The sequence below is a fragment of the Hyla sarda genome, chromosome 3 (genome assembly GCF_029499605.1).
Source record: "Hyla sarda isolate aHylSar1 chromosome 3, aHylSar1.hap1, whole genome shotgun sequence".
Taxonomy (NCBI): Eukaryota; Metazoa; Chordata; class Amphibia; order Anura; family Hylidae; genus Hyla; species Hyla sarda.
In genome coordinates, this window is record NC_079191.1 from 384,123,439 (window position 1) to 384,140,307 (window position 16,869).

General features: G+C 46.5%; 1 protein-coding gene across 2 annotated transcripts in view; it reads right to left on the reverse strand.

Annotated features, from left to right (window-relative positions):
* The window catches only part of PLEK (pleckstrin), an 83,618-nt gene that overhangs the window by 22,957 nt on the left and 43,792 nt on the right, over positions 1–16,869 (reverse strand). For both annotated transcript variants that reach the window (XM_056567905.1, XM_056567906.1), the window contains exons 4-5: positions 16,373–16,464; positions 1,963–2,147 (exon numbers count right to left, since the gene is read on the reverse strand). In XM_056567905.1, coding sequence (XP_056423880.1) covers positions 1,963–2,147; positions 16,373–16,464 — 277 coding nt within the window. The remainder of the gene's footprint in view (positions 1–1,962; positions 2,148–16,372; positions 16,465–16,869) is intronic.

Consider the following 16,869-nt stretch of genomic DNA (forward strand, 5'->3'; position numbering starts at 1 on the left):
AGATATCTTTGCACTTATAACAGTCAGATTATTTGTGGGAAAAAGAATGCAAATCAAAAAATGTTTCAGTATCTTGTAATACCTTTTTATTGGACTAACAAAATTTTGTAGAGACAAGCTTTCGGGATTCCTCCCTTTTTCAAGTCAAAAGCAAATCTAAGCTCACAAGCAGAAGACACAGGTTACATCTCACAAATATGCATGGGTTAAGACAATAGATGTAGAGAATTCACACTAAGATGGGCCATAATATAGTAACATAGTTCATAAGGTTGAAAAAAGACCAAAGTCCATCAAGTTCAACCTATGTCCCTAATGAGTCCCTACTGAGTTGATCCAGAGGAAGGCAAAAAAAAAAAAAACTCATACTAGAGGTAAAAATTCCTTCCCGACTCCAATATGGCATCAGAATAAATCCCTGGATCAACGTTCTATCCCTATAAATCTAAAATCCATAACTTGTAATGTTATTACTCTCCAAAAATGCATCCAGACCCCTTTTGAACTCTTTCACAGAGTTCACCATGACCACTTCCTCAGGCAGAGAATTCCACAGTCTCACTGCTCTTACAGTAAAGAACCCCCATCTGTGCTGGTGTAGAAACCTTCTTTCCTCTAGACGTAGAGGATGCCCCCTTGTTATAGATACAGTCCTGGGTATAAATAGGTCATGGTAGAGATCTCTGTACAGTCCCCTGATATATTTATACATAATTATTAGGTCTCCCCTAAGCCTTCTTTTTTCTAAACTAAATAACCCTAATTCTGATAATCTTTCTTGGTACTGTAGTCCTCTCATTCCCCGTATTACTCTGGTTGCCCGTCTTTGAATCCAGCTCCACTATATCTTTCTTGTACACTGGTGCCCAGTACTGTACACAGTATTCTATGTGTGGTCTGACTAGTAAATTGTCCTTCTCTAGGAACATAGACTAAATAGATAAGGATGAGAAAAAAGGTGGAGGGAGGGGGGGGGGGGCAGGGGAGAGACTGATAAATCTGCATCTGCATCACTGGACTAATACGGCTACTCAAATTTACTACATGATGGGAAAAAGAATAAATTGTTACTCACTTCCATGAAACTTTGAACATCATATACCATTGACATATACATATATGCCAAAACTTATGGCCATTGGAATAAGTCTACATATAAGTAAAAAACAAATTGTCGTAAGTTTTGTATTGTATTTTTTAGATAAAATAAACTGTAATATTTAGTTTTCATTGAGAAGCTTTTGTGGCAGCATTTTTATGTGTTTTTGGGCTGTGCTATAACACAACATTAGAATATATTCAAAATGCTAATTTGAGAGTGGTCCTGTAAGGCTGGCTTCACATGTATCAGGCGTCCGACACAGTTTCCCTCCGGAGGGAAACTGATGCTAGAACTGATCCGATTCATTTGAATGGGACAGTTCACAATCATCCAGCGTCTCAATTTTGATGCCGGATGGTTGGACACGCCAGAGTGCACCAGACATGGGAACACAGCTTGCAACATTCCCCTGACCACTATGCAAAAACAATGGATGCCGAATGCCATACAACCAATGTCAACTTGTCATCAGTTGTGGCATCAGTTGCGACCAGATTTAGGCTGAGTTCACCTATGCCGGATGCTGGACGTACGTGGTTCACATACTGGGTTTCAGCCTTATACTACGTTTCCCCTGCAGTGGGAAGCACTTCAGATGCTTGACCCACATATTGTATTTTCAGATCAAATTAAATGCAATATTTAGTGTTCATTGAGGAGCTTTTTTGACGGCATTTTTATGATTTTTAAACTGCGCTGTAAAACAACTTTGGCACATAGTTTATACTCTATAATTACCTGGCCCTATGTTCCTTTGAGTTTGGTTGTGTAATACTTCATTTCCCCTGCAGGTCAGCTAAACTTTGGGGTGTCTTAATAAAAAAAAGGGCTTTTATTGAACCCGAAATATTTTCACTTACGAAGTAATATAAGGCCTCAGTGCTGTCAAGAAACGTTGTTTCTGCCAAACCTTCGGCAGCGCTTTTCGACACATCTCCTGCAGGCTGAAGATGACCTTCATTTAGTAAAGCAGAGGCCAAGACAAGTCCCTCTTGGCGATTTCTGACCGATTTACTAGCTTCTAACCAATCGATGACACAAGTACCTGGAAGACATGGGAGATATAGACACATTAAGGCCCCGTTCACATTGCCGTCGGACTCAGCTATTCGGAGTTCCATCGGCAATCTGGCCAGAAGGACGGGAGTGTTTAGCAGAGAAAAAAAATTTGCAATCTCTTATTTTTTTCTACAATAAAATGCTATAAAAATATCGGGTCACCGACAGACCCCATGCAACTGAAAAGGGGCCGTCTGGACCCGACAATAGCCGTTTGCATCCGACCCATTTCAGGGTTCGATAGGCTCAACAAAAAAAGCTGATCGGTCGCTTAGCAGGTCGGATGCAAACGGCCGTGTGAACCTAGCCTAAGACTAAACTTACAAATGTCTATATTATGAGGTCACCCTAAAAAAAACGATATCATCTAAATGTAAAGGTCTACCAATTGCTGCATGTTTGGCATAAAAAGGCTCAAGGTATATTTTATGCAGACAAAACAAATACCCTCACTAGCTACTTTGTTAGGTACACCTTACTAGTACTGGCTTAGAGCCCCTTTTGCCCTTACAATTGCCTTCATTATTAATGGCATATTATTAATGCCATGGATTTTGGTCCATATGGACATGATGGCAACACACAGTTTACGCAGATTTGTTGGCTGCACATCCATGATGCAAATCTCTCATTCTACCACATCCGAGGGGTGCTCTATTGGATTGAGAACTGGTGACTGTGGTGGTCATTGGAGTACAGTGACCGCATTAATCTGCTGGAAGTAGCCATCAGAAGATGGAGCCACTGCGGTCATAAAGGGATGGATATGGTCAGCAACAGGTAGGCTTTCACATTAAAAGATGTTCAGTTTGTACTAAGGAGCCTAAAATGTACCAAAAATTTTTTTCCCACACCACCAATTGAAACAAGGCAGGATGGATCCATGATTGCTGCTTATGTTAAGTCCTGCCATCTAAATGTTGCAGCTGGAATTGAGACTCATCAGACCAGGCAGCATTCTTCCAGTCTTCCACTGTCTAATTTTAATGAGCCTGTGCAAATTCTAGCCTCAGTTTCCTGTTCTTAGCTGACTAGAGTGGCACCCAGTAAGGTCTTTAGCTGCTGTAGCCCATCTGCTTCAAGGTTGTGTGCAGAGATGGTATTCTACATGCCTTGGTTATTTTCCTGGTTATTTCTTTGTGACAAAGCATTAATGCAAATTGAGTCAGGATGGTGGGATACTGATCTGCCATCCCCACTGTATGCAGCCTATGTGTTTTTTTTATGCATCTGCATAGACTTGTAACCTGCTAATGTGTGTCTTCCTACTATTGGCTCTTTGTAACATGGTCCTATTATGGCATAAATTGTGAATGAGAAAATATTTTTACACTCAATGGCTCTCATGTATTGGATCAGATCATATTGTACTTTATTGGTATAATACAATTATTTACATTACACACTATCCCTTTGTGTAAAAATACTGATCTACAGCTCTGTGTTCCTCTTTCTTTTCCCTTTTCTGTGAAGCAGATATATAAATATTTTTTTACAACACTTGAACTATTGTAAAACAATAAAATAAAATATTTTTTCATGCATTGTGGTCCATGAATGTTTTCTTGTAGGTTGTAAAGTTAGTTTTTATTTTCATTGGAGAAGTACAGCCTTATAGAAATCAGCATCACGAAGAAGAGTAACATATGAGTATGCCATTTTAGTATGATTATTTTATATACTCTACATCTGGGTCTTCCAAACAGTGTGTCTCCAGCTGTTGTAAAACTACAACTCCCAGCAGGCACGGACAGCCTTTGGCTTTTGTCTGACTGTGGAGCCCTTTGGAGTAAAGTGACCACATTATCCTGCTGGGAATAGCCATCAGACAATGGAGCCACTGTAGTCATAAAGGAATGGACTTGGTCAGCAACAGGTAGGTTTTCATATTAAATGTTGGTACTTAGGAGCCTAAAATGTACCAAGAAAATGCCTCCACACCACCATTTGAAGCAAGGCAGGATGGGTCCATGATTTTAAGTTGTTTATGCCACATTCTGCCCCTGCCATCCGAATGTTGCAGCTGGAATAGAGACTCATTTTCCTGATCTTAGCTGGCAGGAGTAGCACCCGATGTGGTCTTCTGCTGCTGTAGCCCATCTGCTTCAAGGTTGGACATGTTTTGTGTACAGAGATTTTGCATACCTTGGTTATTTGAGTTACTGTGGCCTTTCCCTAATCTTATTCTCTTTTGGCATTAACAAGGCCCTTTTGCCTTCACAACTGCATTTACTAGATATTTTTTCATTTTCAGACAATTCTCTGTAAACCCTAGAGATGGTTGTGCTTGAAGATCCCAGTAGATCAGGAGTTTCTGAAAACTCAGACCAGCCCATCAGGCACCAACATCCATAACTCATCACTTAAATCACCTTTTTTTCCCATTCTGATGTTTCATTTAAACGTAAGAAAGTTGTCTTGACCACGTCTGTATGCCTAAATACAATGCTGCCGTGTGATTGGCTGATTAGCTATTTGTGTTAACAAGCAAAAGTAGCGTGTTAGTGTATATAACAAAAAAATATTAACCCCTTAAGGACGCAGCCCATTTGGGCCTTAAGGACGCAGAAAATTAAATTTTTACGTTTTCATTTTTTCCTCCTCGCCTTCAAAAAATCATAACTCTTTTATATTTTCATCCACAGACTAGTATGAGGGCTTGTTTTTTGTGCGACCAGTTGTCCATTGTAATGCCACCACTCACTTTATCATAAAATGTATGGCGCAACCAAAAAAAAATACTATTTGTGTGGGGAAATTAGAAAGAAAACCGCAATTTTGCTAATTTTGGAAGGTTTTGTTTTCACGCCGTGCAATTTACGGTAAAAGTGACATGTGTTCTTTATTCTTTGGGTCAATACAATTAAAATAATACCCATAGTAACATACTTTTCTATTACTGTTGCGGTTAAAAAAAATCACAAACTTTTTAACCAAATTAGTATGTTTAAGATCCCCCTATTTTTAAGACCTATAACTTTTTCATTTTTCCATTTAAGCGGCGGTATGAGGGCTCATTGTTTGCGCTGTGATCTGTACTTTTTATTGATAGCATATTTGCTCATATAAAACTTTTAATACATTTTTAATAAATTTTTTTTGGAATAAAATGTTATAAAAAAAAGCCGCTATTATGGACTTTTTTTTTTTTTATGTTCACGCCGTTCACTGTACGGTATCATTAACATTTCATTTTAATAGTTCAGATATTTATGCACGCGGCAATATCAAATATGTATATAAAATATTTTTTTAACACTTTTTGGGGGTGAAATAGGGAAAATGGGGCAATTTACGTTTTTATTGGGGGATGGGGTTTTTCACATTTTTTTTACTTTATTTTTTTACTTTTATTTTTACACTTTAATAGTCCCCATAGGGGATTATTTAAAGCAATCATTCAATTGCTAATCCTGTTCAGTGCTATGTATAGGACATAGCACTGATCAGGGTTATCTTTCATCTTCTGCTCTGGTCTGCAGGAAGGCCGATCAGAGCAGAAGACTCCCGGAAGACAGTGGAGGCAGGTGAGGGGACCTCCGGCTGCTGTGCTGGATGATCGGATCACCGCGGCAGCTGATGCCGTGATCTGTATTGATTGCGGATGTCCGCCATTACCGGCGGGTCCCTGGTTGCGATCAACAGCCGGGACCTGCCGCGCATGATCCAGGCATCGCTCCGATGCCCGCGGTTATGCTTAGGACGTAAATGTACGTCCTGGTGCGTTAAGTACCGCATCACCAGGACGTACATTTACGTCCTTCGTCATTAAGGGGTTAAAACATTATCACTGTTTAGCAATAATAATGTTTGTTTATATAATAAACGGTTGCCAACAGCATTTTTTTACCCCCACATAAGTTTTTATTTTTCTGTCAACTTAGCTTTGTTTTTATGTGTTGTATTTTTTAATGGTACCATATAATATATTGAGAAACCAACAAAATGTTGTGGCATTAAAGTGTACTTGTCGTTGACATAAACTTTTTATATAATGTAGATAATACCATTATATGTATATTTGTAATATACATTGATTACAAACTGTGTATATTTTTGTCCCTACAGCTATTGCCTGTGTGTCTCTGTGAGGAGTCCAAACACAGGAAGTGTGGGTGGAAAAGCAGGGCTCTGTACACTGAGGACAAGCAGGGCTCGGAACCCTGAGGACAAGCAGGGCTCTGTACACTGAGAACAAGCTGGGCTCTGTACACTGAGGACAATCAGGGCTCTGTACACTGAGGACAAGCAGGGCTCTGTACACTGAGGACAAGAAGGGCTCTGTGCACTGAGGACAAGCAGGGCTCTGTACACTGAGGACAAGCAGGGCTCTATACACTGAGGACAAGCAAGGCTCTATACACTGAGGACAAGCAGGGCTCTGTGCACTGAGGACAAGCAGTGCTCTGTACACTGAGGACAGGCCGGGCTCTGTATACTGAGGACAAGCAGGGCTCTGTACACTGAGGACAAGCAGGGCTCTGTACACTGAGGACAAGCAGGGCTCTATACACTGAGGACAAGCAGGGCTCTGTACACTGAGGACAAGCAGGGCTCTGTACACTGAGGACAAGCAGGGCTCTGTACACTGAGGACAAGCAGGGCTCTGTGCACTGAGGACAAGCAGGGCTGTGCACTGAGGACAAGCAGGGCTCTGTACACTGAGGACAAGAAGTGCTCTGTACACTGAGGACAAGCATGGCTCTGTTCACTGAGGACAAGCATTGCTCTGTGCACTGAGGACAAGCATGGCTCTGTGAACTGAGGACAAGCAGGGTTCTGTGCACTGAGGACAAGCAGGGCTCTGTACACTGAGGACAAGCAGGTCTCTGTACACTGGGGACAAGCAAGGCTCCGTACACTGGGGACAAGCAGGGCTCTGTACACTGAGGACAAGCAGGGCTCTGTACACTGAGGACAAGCAGGGCTCTGTACACTGGGGACAAGCAGGACTCTGTACACTGAGGACAAGCAGGGCTCTGTACACTGGGGACAAGCAGGGCTCTGTACACTGAGGACAAGCAGGGCTCTGTGCACTGAGGACAAGCAAGGCACTGTACACTGAGGACAAGCAGGGCTATGCACACAGAGGAAAAGCAGGGCTCTGTACACTGAGGACAAGCAGGGCTCTGTACACTGAGGACAGGCAGGGCTCTGTACACTGGGGACAAACAGGGCTCTGTGTACCGAGGACAAGCAGGGCTCTGTACACTGAGGACAAGCAGGGCTCTGTACACTGAGGACAAGCAGGGCTCTGTGCACTGAGGACAAGCAAGGCACTGTACACTGAGGACAAGCAGGGCTATGCACACAGAGGAAAAGCAGGGCTCTGTACACTGAGGACAAGCAGGGCTCTGTACACTGAGGACAACCAGGGCTCTGTACACTGGGGACAAGCAGGGCTCTGTACACCGAGGACAAGCAGGGATATGTACACTGAGGAAAAGCAGGGCTCTGTACACCGAGGACAAGCAGGGCTCTGTACACTGAGGAAAAGCAGGGCTCTGTACACTGAGGACAAGCAGGGCTCTGTACACTGAGGACAAGCAGGGCTCTATACACTGAGGACAAGCAGGGCTCTGTACACTGAGGACAAGCAGGGCTCTGTACACTGAGGACAAGCAGGGCTCTGTGCACTGAGGACAAGCAGGGCTGTGCACTGAGGACAAGCAGGGCTCTGTACACTGAGGACAAGAAGTGCTCTGTACACTGAGGACAAGCATGGCTCTGTTCACTGAGGACAAGCATGGCTCTGTGCACTGAGGACAAGCATGGCTCTGTGAACTGAGGACAAGCAGGGTTCTGTGCACTGAGGACAAGCAGGGCTCTGTACACTGAGGACAAGCAGGGCTCTGTACACTGAGGACAAGCAGGGCTCTGTACAATGAGGACAAGCAGGGCTCTGTACACTGAGGACAAGCAGGGTTCTGTGCACTGAGGACAAGCAGGGCTCTGTACACTGAGGACAAGCAGGGCTCTGTACATTGAGGACAAGCAGGGTTCTGTGCACTGAGGACAAGCAGGGCTCTGTACACTGAGGACAAGCAGGGCTCTGTACACTGAGGACAAGCAGGGCTCTGTACACTGGGGACAAGCAGGACTCTGTACACTGAGGACAAGCAGGGCTCTGTACACTGGGGACAAGCAGGGCTCTGTACACTGGGGACAAACAGGGCTTTGTGTACCGAGGACAAGCAGGGCTCTGTACACTGAGGACAAGCAGGGCTCTGTACACTGAGGAAAAGCAGGGCTCTGTGCACTGAGGACAAGCAAGGCACTGTACACTGAGGACAAGCAGGGCTATGTACACTGAGGAAAAGCAGGGCTCTGTACACTGAGGACAAGCAGGGCTCTGTACACTGAGGACAAGCAGGGCTCTGTACACTGGGGACAAGCAGGGCTCTGTACACCGAGGACAAGCAGGGATATGTACACTGATGAAAAGCAGGGCTCTGTACACCGAGGACAAGCAGGGCTCTGTACACTGAGGAAAAGCAGGGCTCTGTACACTGAGGACAAGCAGGGCTCTGTACACTGAGGACAAGCAGGGCTCTGTACACTGAGGAAAAGCAGGACTCTGTACACTGAGGACAAGCATGGCTCTGTGCAGTGAGGCTCTGTGACACCCTCCTGGCTCACACAGCAGGATGATTCTTATTTTATTTTGTCAAAATTTTTTTTACTTTGTATCACCCCAAACTGTATCTGTATAGTTTTATTGTTGGGTATGTGCCCCCTCCCGACGGACAGAGACAGGACATTTACAACAGTGGCATCCATAGCAGATAGGCTAGCACTTTATGATAACGTGTTCCATGCGGCCCTTCATCTCTGAAGCAGTATCCACAGCAGTGTTTCCCAATAAGCATGCTGGAAGTTGTAGTTTTGCAACAGCTGGGGGCACCCTGGTTGGGAAACTCTCATTCAGAGCATGAAAGAACCTGCTTTTTACCTGCACCACATACAAAGCCAGGGATTTTATCACAGACAGGAGGCTCGTATCAGATGCATATTCCTTCTTTATTTTGCCCAATAGCAAAAAGAAATGCAAGGGTTAACAACACAAAGAAAAAATGCTGGTATCTAGGTACCTAGCAACCATAGTGACTCCCCCATATGACCACCGCCAATAGCAACCCAGGGAGTCCTATATAATCCAGCTGCAGCTCCTCCTCCTCCTCTTTCTTTCTGCTCAGTAGCAGTGTGCATATCAGATAAGTACTCTTTGTGGTTAGTTACTGTTTCTCTAGATATCTAGGGACCGCTTCTTGCGGTCTTCCATACATCTTAGCCTACATCTACACCTATAGAGTTTTCATAGGATTTTTAATCATACCTGCTTCCACAGTTTTTCATATCTTCTATATACCTGTCTTTCATCCTATTTTATCTCTGCCTGGTGTCGATACTGTAGACACCGGGCCCTCTCTTTGTGTTCCTGTCACTACAAGTATTACCTTCAGTTTGGCATTACTTTTCGTTGGGCCCGCCGCCATTTCCCCCACGTCGGCACTTCTTCTTCGGCGCTGTTCTCGCGAGATCTGGAGCGCGCGTCTCGCTCGCTCTGGTAGGGGCGTGTCAGTGACGCGCTGCTCTCGCAAGGACAGGGGAGTGGATGGGGTGGGGACGACTCCCTCTCTGGCTGCAGCGCAGGACGGGTTTGATTACCCGCTCGGCTGCAGTGGCGGCGGCGGTCTCGCGGCTCTCCGGGTCGTGTGCTTCTCAGAAGCGCACGTCTCACTGAGGGCGCGGACGACTGCGTCAAATCGTGCGCCTTACTAGCTATAACTACTGTCCCTAGTTCCTTTTATCCCCTCTGCTTCCACCCTGCTTGCCGTGGGCGGAGCTTCCTTTACAGTACCTGTCTGTGCAATAGGCAGGATTGTATACATGTAGTATACAATTCAGGTATATATATATATATATATATATATATATATATATATATAGAGTTATATAGCTATATATATATACATATATATATACAGTAAATACAATACATCACTACAATTCAAGTACACCAATTAACAAGGTCCTGTTGTCCCCCTTTTATCTTCACAGCCCCGTGTTCTCCGTTATACTCAAAATCACTGTCGCTATGTCTGTGCATAATGTGCCTACTCCTCTGGATGGTGAATCACCCCCCAATTTAGAGGCGGAGGTCCCTTCCTCTGACTTGCTACAGCAGCTAACCAAATCAATGCACTCAGCCATTGCGTCTGCTATGTCAGCAGTCAATGCTAATATATCCCGCTCTGTCTCCCTGGCGCTGGCTGCACCTCGCCAGGAGGAGGCGGCGGCGATTTCAGTTCCGCCCTCTGTGCCCCATGTTTCGACTCAGGCGCCCAGCCTTTTAAGACCCGGTAAGTCTAGCCGGAAAAGACGACATTGTATAGACGTAATTACCCGTCCCATTGACTTGTCAGCTGAGGGAGACGGTGGTAGACACTCTAAGACCTCAGTGCCACCTGAGGAAAATCATGTTGCGGACGTCAGACCCCCAGCCCACGGGGATTACATCAGTGGTCGGGCTTCTCGTGTTTCCAAACGAGTTAAACCTAACTCTTTTGTAGAGTTATCAGAAGACGAATCTGACGTGACGTCAGAACATCAGGGCACGGATTGGAGTGAGGATGACGAGAGCCTAGAGGAGGAGGCAGGCCCTTCCTCTGCCCCTGCTCCCCAGGCGGAATCCTCCGGATCCCCGGTGGACTCATTGGGTGTCCCCTTTTTTAACCCGGATGACATTACTCATCCTAGATCCGGGGAGTGGACGCCTTCTCCCCAAGTGTCTAAGTACATCGAAACTTGGCTACGCAGATCGTTGGATCGCGCGAACCGCAGCAAATTGAGGGCGGAATGCCCGAGGCCATCTATTGGCAGTAGTGTTGCGAAGACACCCGATCTGGACCCCATCCTGGTCAGATATCTCCTCAAATCGGGGAAGAACCCCAAGAAGGGGATTGATAAGTCCTTCAAGGGGGTGCAAGACAAACTCCTGGACACTCTGGGTCCATTGACGAAAATCTTGGACATGTCCGAACAGGCGGTGGCTTCTGGCACCCCTGTAGATGCAGAGACCCTAAGGGGGTGGGCGTTGCGGGCGATCTGTCTGCTCGGCAACGCCAACACGGCCATGTCGGCGGAATGCCGCAGGTCTATCTTGATGCGCTTGGACCCTCAGTTGACCCATTTGGCCTCTGACGAGCCGGGTCCGAGTGCAGAAGGACTGCTTTTTGGCGACTCCTTCATTAAAAACATTAATAAATTTGTCGGGCTGTTCTCCAGCCTCGACAAGGCCCAGTCCTCTCTTAAAAAGTCCTCTCAGGGGAAGGTTTTCAACAGGGCTGGAAGGGGTGGGGGTCGCCCTTCCAGCCGCGGTTCGTATTACCGACCCTTTCATAGGGGAACTGTCCACTTCACGCCAGACAGACAGCACTATACACCCGCCCCACCTGTGCAACCGGTTAACCCGTTCTTCCCGAGCAGAGGTCGTCAATGGAGGGCTCGAGGTTCCACGCGTGGTTTTCCCAGAGCCAGAGGCACAGGTGAGACTTTCTACCCCGCTACTACCAGATATACCGGTAGGGGGCCGTCTGATGTATTTTTCCCACGCTTGGTCCCGGATCACTTCAGACCCGTGGGTGCTACAGGTGGTGTCGGGTTACTGCATAGAATTCACATGCAATCCTGTACAGACCCATTGGCCAAGGGCCATTCAATTTACGGACGCGGACAGGGATCTGGTCCGTGCGGAACTGATGGAGCTAAACCAAAAGCGTGCCATCAGAGAGGTGCCTTGGAACATCCCGGGTTTTGTCAGCAACGTCTTCTTGGTCAAAAAGAAAGACGGCGGACACCGGCCCGTGATAAACCTGCGCTATCTCAACGAATGCGTTGTTTACCGCCATTTCAAAATGGAGGGTATACACCTTCTCAGGGATCTGCTGCAACCGGGCGACTGGCTAGCAAAGGTAGATCTGAAGGATGCGTACCTTACTGTGCCGATCCATCCCTCGTGCAGTCGGTACCTGCAGTTTTGTTGGGAAGGTCGCAAATGGGAGTTCACATGTCTCCCGTTCGGCCTCTCCTCGGCTCCGTGGTGTTTCACCAAACTGCTGAGACCGGCCATGGCGGTGCTCCGAAGTCGAGGTGTTCGGTTAATCGTCTACCTCGACAACATTTTGATCATGGCTCCTACATGCGTGCTGGCCAGGCGGCATGTCCAGTGGACGATTTCGCTTCTTATGGAGTTAGGTTTTTTGATCAACAGGAAGAAGTCGGTGTTGTCACCGGCAAGGAGCATGGAGTTTTTGGGCTTTCTGGTGGATACTCAGTCCGCCACTCTGAGTTTACCGGTCAAGAAGTTGGCCACGATACGCAAGGAGATTCGGAGTATCCTCCGCAGGACGATGGTGTCCTTGAAAGCTATCGCACGGATTGTCGGATTACTGTCGGCATCCGTCAGGCGATATTTCCAGCGCCTTTGCATTACCGGGCCCTGCAACGTCTAAAAACCAGACATTTGCAAGGGGGCCTGTCTTACTCGGACGAGGTTCCGATATCTCTGGAAGCCAGGGAGGAACTCCTCTTGTGGCTTCAGCATGTCCAGGATTGGAATGGGAAGACCATTTTCAATTCCAAACCGGACCTAGTGATGGAGTCGGACGCCAGTCTCTCCGGCTGGGGCGCTCGTTGCGGAACTTCCTCCACGGGAGGCAAGTGGTCAAGGGCGGAGACGCAGTTGCACATCAATTGCTTGGAACTCCTAGCGGGATCATTCACGCTCCGGAGTTTTGCAACCCACAGGTCCGATTGTTGCATTCTGCTACGTATGGACAACGTAGCGGCGGTGCAGTATATCAATCGACTGGGCGGAACGAAGTCGAAAATCCTCGCGGATTTGGCGACGGAGTTCTGGGACTTCTGTCTTCAACGGAACATTGTGTTGAAGGCGGAGTACCTACCAGGGATTTCCAACTCCATTGCGGATTGGAATTCCAGATACCTCAGGGACTCCAGCGACTGGAGTGGTGTTCCAGTCAATACAGTCGTTGTGGGGGCCGTTGGCCGTAGATTTGTTTGCCTCTCGGCTCAATCGCCAATTGGAGGTGTTTTTTAGTTGGCGTCCGGACCCGGAAGCCGCAGCTACGGACGCGTTTCTTCAGCATTGGCCTCAGGGCATACTTTATGCCTTTCTGCCTTTTGCGATGATCCCAAGAGTACTGTGGCAGACGGAGAATCAGAAGGCGACTTTGGTGTTGATCACCCCTTGGTGGCCGACCCAATCGTGGTTTCCACAGATTCTGAGTTTGGCCATGGACGTGCCGAGACTCTGTCCGAGTCTCCCTTCGTTGTTGAGAGGCCCGAAAGGAGAGTCACACCCTTTGATTCTTCTCGATCAGTTGCCACTGTTAGCGTGGCTGATTTCGGGTCATCGTCACTTGGGGGACGTATTTCGCAGACGGCTAGCAACCTCATTAACGAGGCATGGGCACCGGGTACCAGATCGGCTTATCGATCTGCCTGGGGACTTTGGCTACGTTGGTGCACACGACGGGATTTGGATCCCGTTTGCGCCCCTCTAGCTGAAGTCCTAAGCTTTTTATCGGACTCTTTCGAAACGGGTAAGGCCTATTGCACAATCAATGTGTACAGGTCGGCCATTTCTGCGCACCATTCTTTGGTGGATGGCTTGCTGATCGGACAACATCCCGTTATTTATCGCCTCACGAGGGGGATTCGGTTTAGGAGACCGCCTTCCTCTCGTTATCAGACTACTTGGGACGTTTCTCTTGTTTTACGTATGTTCGAGGAGTGGGACGACAATGATGAGCTATCATTGAAACACCTCTCCTTTAAATTGACCATGTTGCTATGTTTGGTTTCGATAAAACGTATATCCGATGTGCGCGCCTTAGACGTGTCTCGGAGACAGTTTGTCCCGGATGGAGTTCGGTTTTCTGTCTGCCGTCGGACGAAGACCAATCTGTGTTCGGTTTTTTATCCATGTTTTCCATCTCACCCAAGATTGTGTGTGGTGCGTTGCCTCCGATCTTATGAGAATCGGACTGTACCGTTTCGTACGGGGCGCAATTCGCAACTTTTGATTTCGTTTTGTTCGCCGCACTTGCCTGTTTCATCCCCTACGTTAGCACGTTGGGTGAAACAGACGATGACGTTGGCGGGGATCGATGTGTCCGTTTTTCTCGCCCACTCCACTAGGAGTGCTATGGCGACCAAGACTTTTCAGTCTGGAGGTTCGCTTATTGAAATTCTGAAGGCGGACGATTGGTCGTCTGAAGATGTCTTTAGGACGTTCTACTTTAGACCTACTCAGCATGTGTCAATGTCAGTGTTGTGATTGTATTATTAAGTTGTTTTCTTAGTGCTTTGAACATGCATCTGATACGAGCCTCCTGTCTGTGATAAAATTGAAGATTTTCCTAGTATTATGACGGAAAATTTTGATTTTATAAAGACAGGAGGCGAGTATCATCCCTCCCATTGTACCCTACCCTACTCTATGGTATTCTTTTCTCTTTTTCAGGCTATTGAAGATTTTATCTTGCATGACGATTTTACAGTTGGAGTTACTCGTTAGTAACATTGCTTCCAATCGAACCTGCGGTGTCCCGTCGGATTCACTACGTTGATGTTGATTGAAGTTCCGGTGGATAGTTTGGAGATCCACGCTGTTAGTTCGGTTCCTGGTTTGGGGAATCTTGAAGTGTCCGAGAAGTGGTGATCTGTTCCAGTAAGAGGCTGCCTGACATAAAGAAAGAGGAGGAGGAGGAGCTGCAGCTGGATTATATAGGACTCCCTGGGTTGCTATTGGCGGTGGTCATATGGGGGAGTCACTATGGTTGCTAGGTACCTAGATACCAGCATTTTTTCTTTGTGTTGTTAACCCTTGCATTTCTTTCTGCTATTGGGCAAAATAAAGAAGGAATATGCATCTGATACGAGCCTCCTGTCTTTATAAAATCTAAATTTTCAGTCATAATACTAGGAAAATCTTCAATTACTGAGGTAGGACTACACTATACATTATCATAGACACACCGCATCTCACCTGTTTGCAGAAGGATGTAGTAGAAAGCTTTCAACTAAGTTCACACTATGTAAAATGTTGCAACATATTTTTTCTGCATCTGTAGTTGGTAAAAAAAAGTCCATGAAAAATATGCGGCCATTTTGTTTACCAGTTACAGACGAAAATAAAATTCAACAAAGTGTGAACTCAGCCTAAGACAGGATATGCTGTGGCTATGTCACTCTAACCCTAGAGTTAGTGTGCCGCTGTGGTGGCCCAGTACGGGAGTTGTTACCCTGTACCCTTGCTGCCCTGTCAGGCAGCCTCCCTGCAGTATCCCCCCCCCCCCCCCTCATCTGTTCTACTGTAATTGTATATTATCCCCTATGTTATGTATATAAGAATGATGTATCTTTAGGAAAGGTTAACAGGAAAGGGGATCACCAGTTGTTAGGTGAGTTGTCATGTGATTGTTATCCAGGAGGTATCAGTGACCATGTGACCTAAGGGTGACCTATGGGACCCCACCAGAGTCTCCCCCATAAAAGCCCTGGTAGGAGTCTCTTCTCTCTCTTAGTTCCTGAGTCTTTGCTGAGGTGCAGTCGAACCTAAGTGTCTGGAGTCATAAGAGGCCACAAGTCAAGTCTGCAGCCACAAGTCTACAAGTCTACAAGTAAGATAAAGTCACAGCTTAGTCTGTCTCCAGTCAAGTCATGTCAGTCACTGTCATCTATTGTCAAATCCACGTGGCCTGCACTAAATTGTCCAAAACCACTGCAAGTCCCAGCAAGCCCTTAAGGTCTCTGAAGTCACTGGTCCCCTCCATGGGCCTGGCTACACTGTATAGACTGTACCATCTGTCACTCAGTAAAGCTACCGTCGTCCGTAACTTGGCATCGGAGTCATTATTGCCCCCGTGCCTAGCCCAGGATCCAGCGGTATATCTTCGGGTGGTATTGAGGATAAACCACGCCCTGGCATCACGAATACAAGGGGTTAATGCCATCTGGCCCTAGGGTAATTCCATCTGCCCTGCATCACGCCCCACACCACACCTCTATCTAGAGTAATATACATTTTGTGTATATTTCATTGCTCATCTTTTCATTGGTGCAATTTACCACTATGGTCCCAGTCGAATGTGTGTCTAAACCCTCACCATTCTCGAAACATACCTGTAAAACAGTGGTTGAACACTTTTTTGTCCTTCTCCAACTTAATTTCTTTAATTCCTTGGTTGGCATCTTTCATTGCGATATGCAACTCACTGCAAGTAGGAAAATGTTAAGATTAGGAAATGAAACTCATTACCCATGCCGCCCCGCAAAATAATTTATTACATTTTTTTTATGTTTTTCTTATTACTAATTATTATTATTATCATCAATCATCATTAAAGGAGTAGTCCAGTGGTGACTCAGTGGTTAACAACTTATCCCCTATATCCCCTATCCTAAGGATAGGGGATAAGTTGCAGATCGCGGGGGGTCCGACCGCTGGGGCCCCCCGCGATCTCCTGTACGGAGCCCCGAAAGCCCGCGGGAAGGGGGCGTCATCCTCCGCACGAAGCGGCGGCCGACACGCCCCATCAATACAACTCTATGGCAGAGCCAAAGCGCTGTCTTCGGCAATCTCCGGCTCTGCCATTGGATTCCGCAGAGAGAATTATATG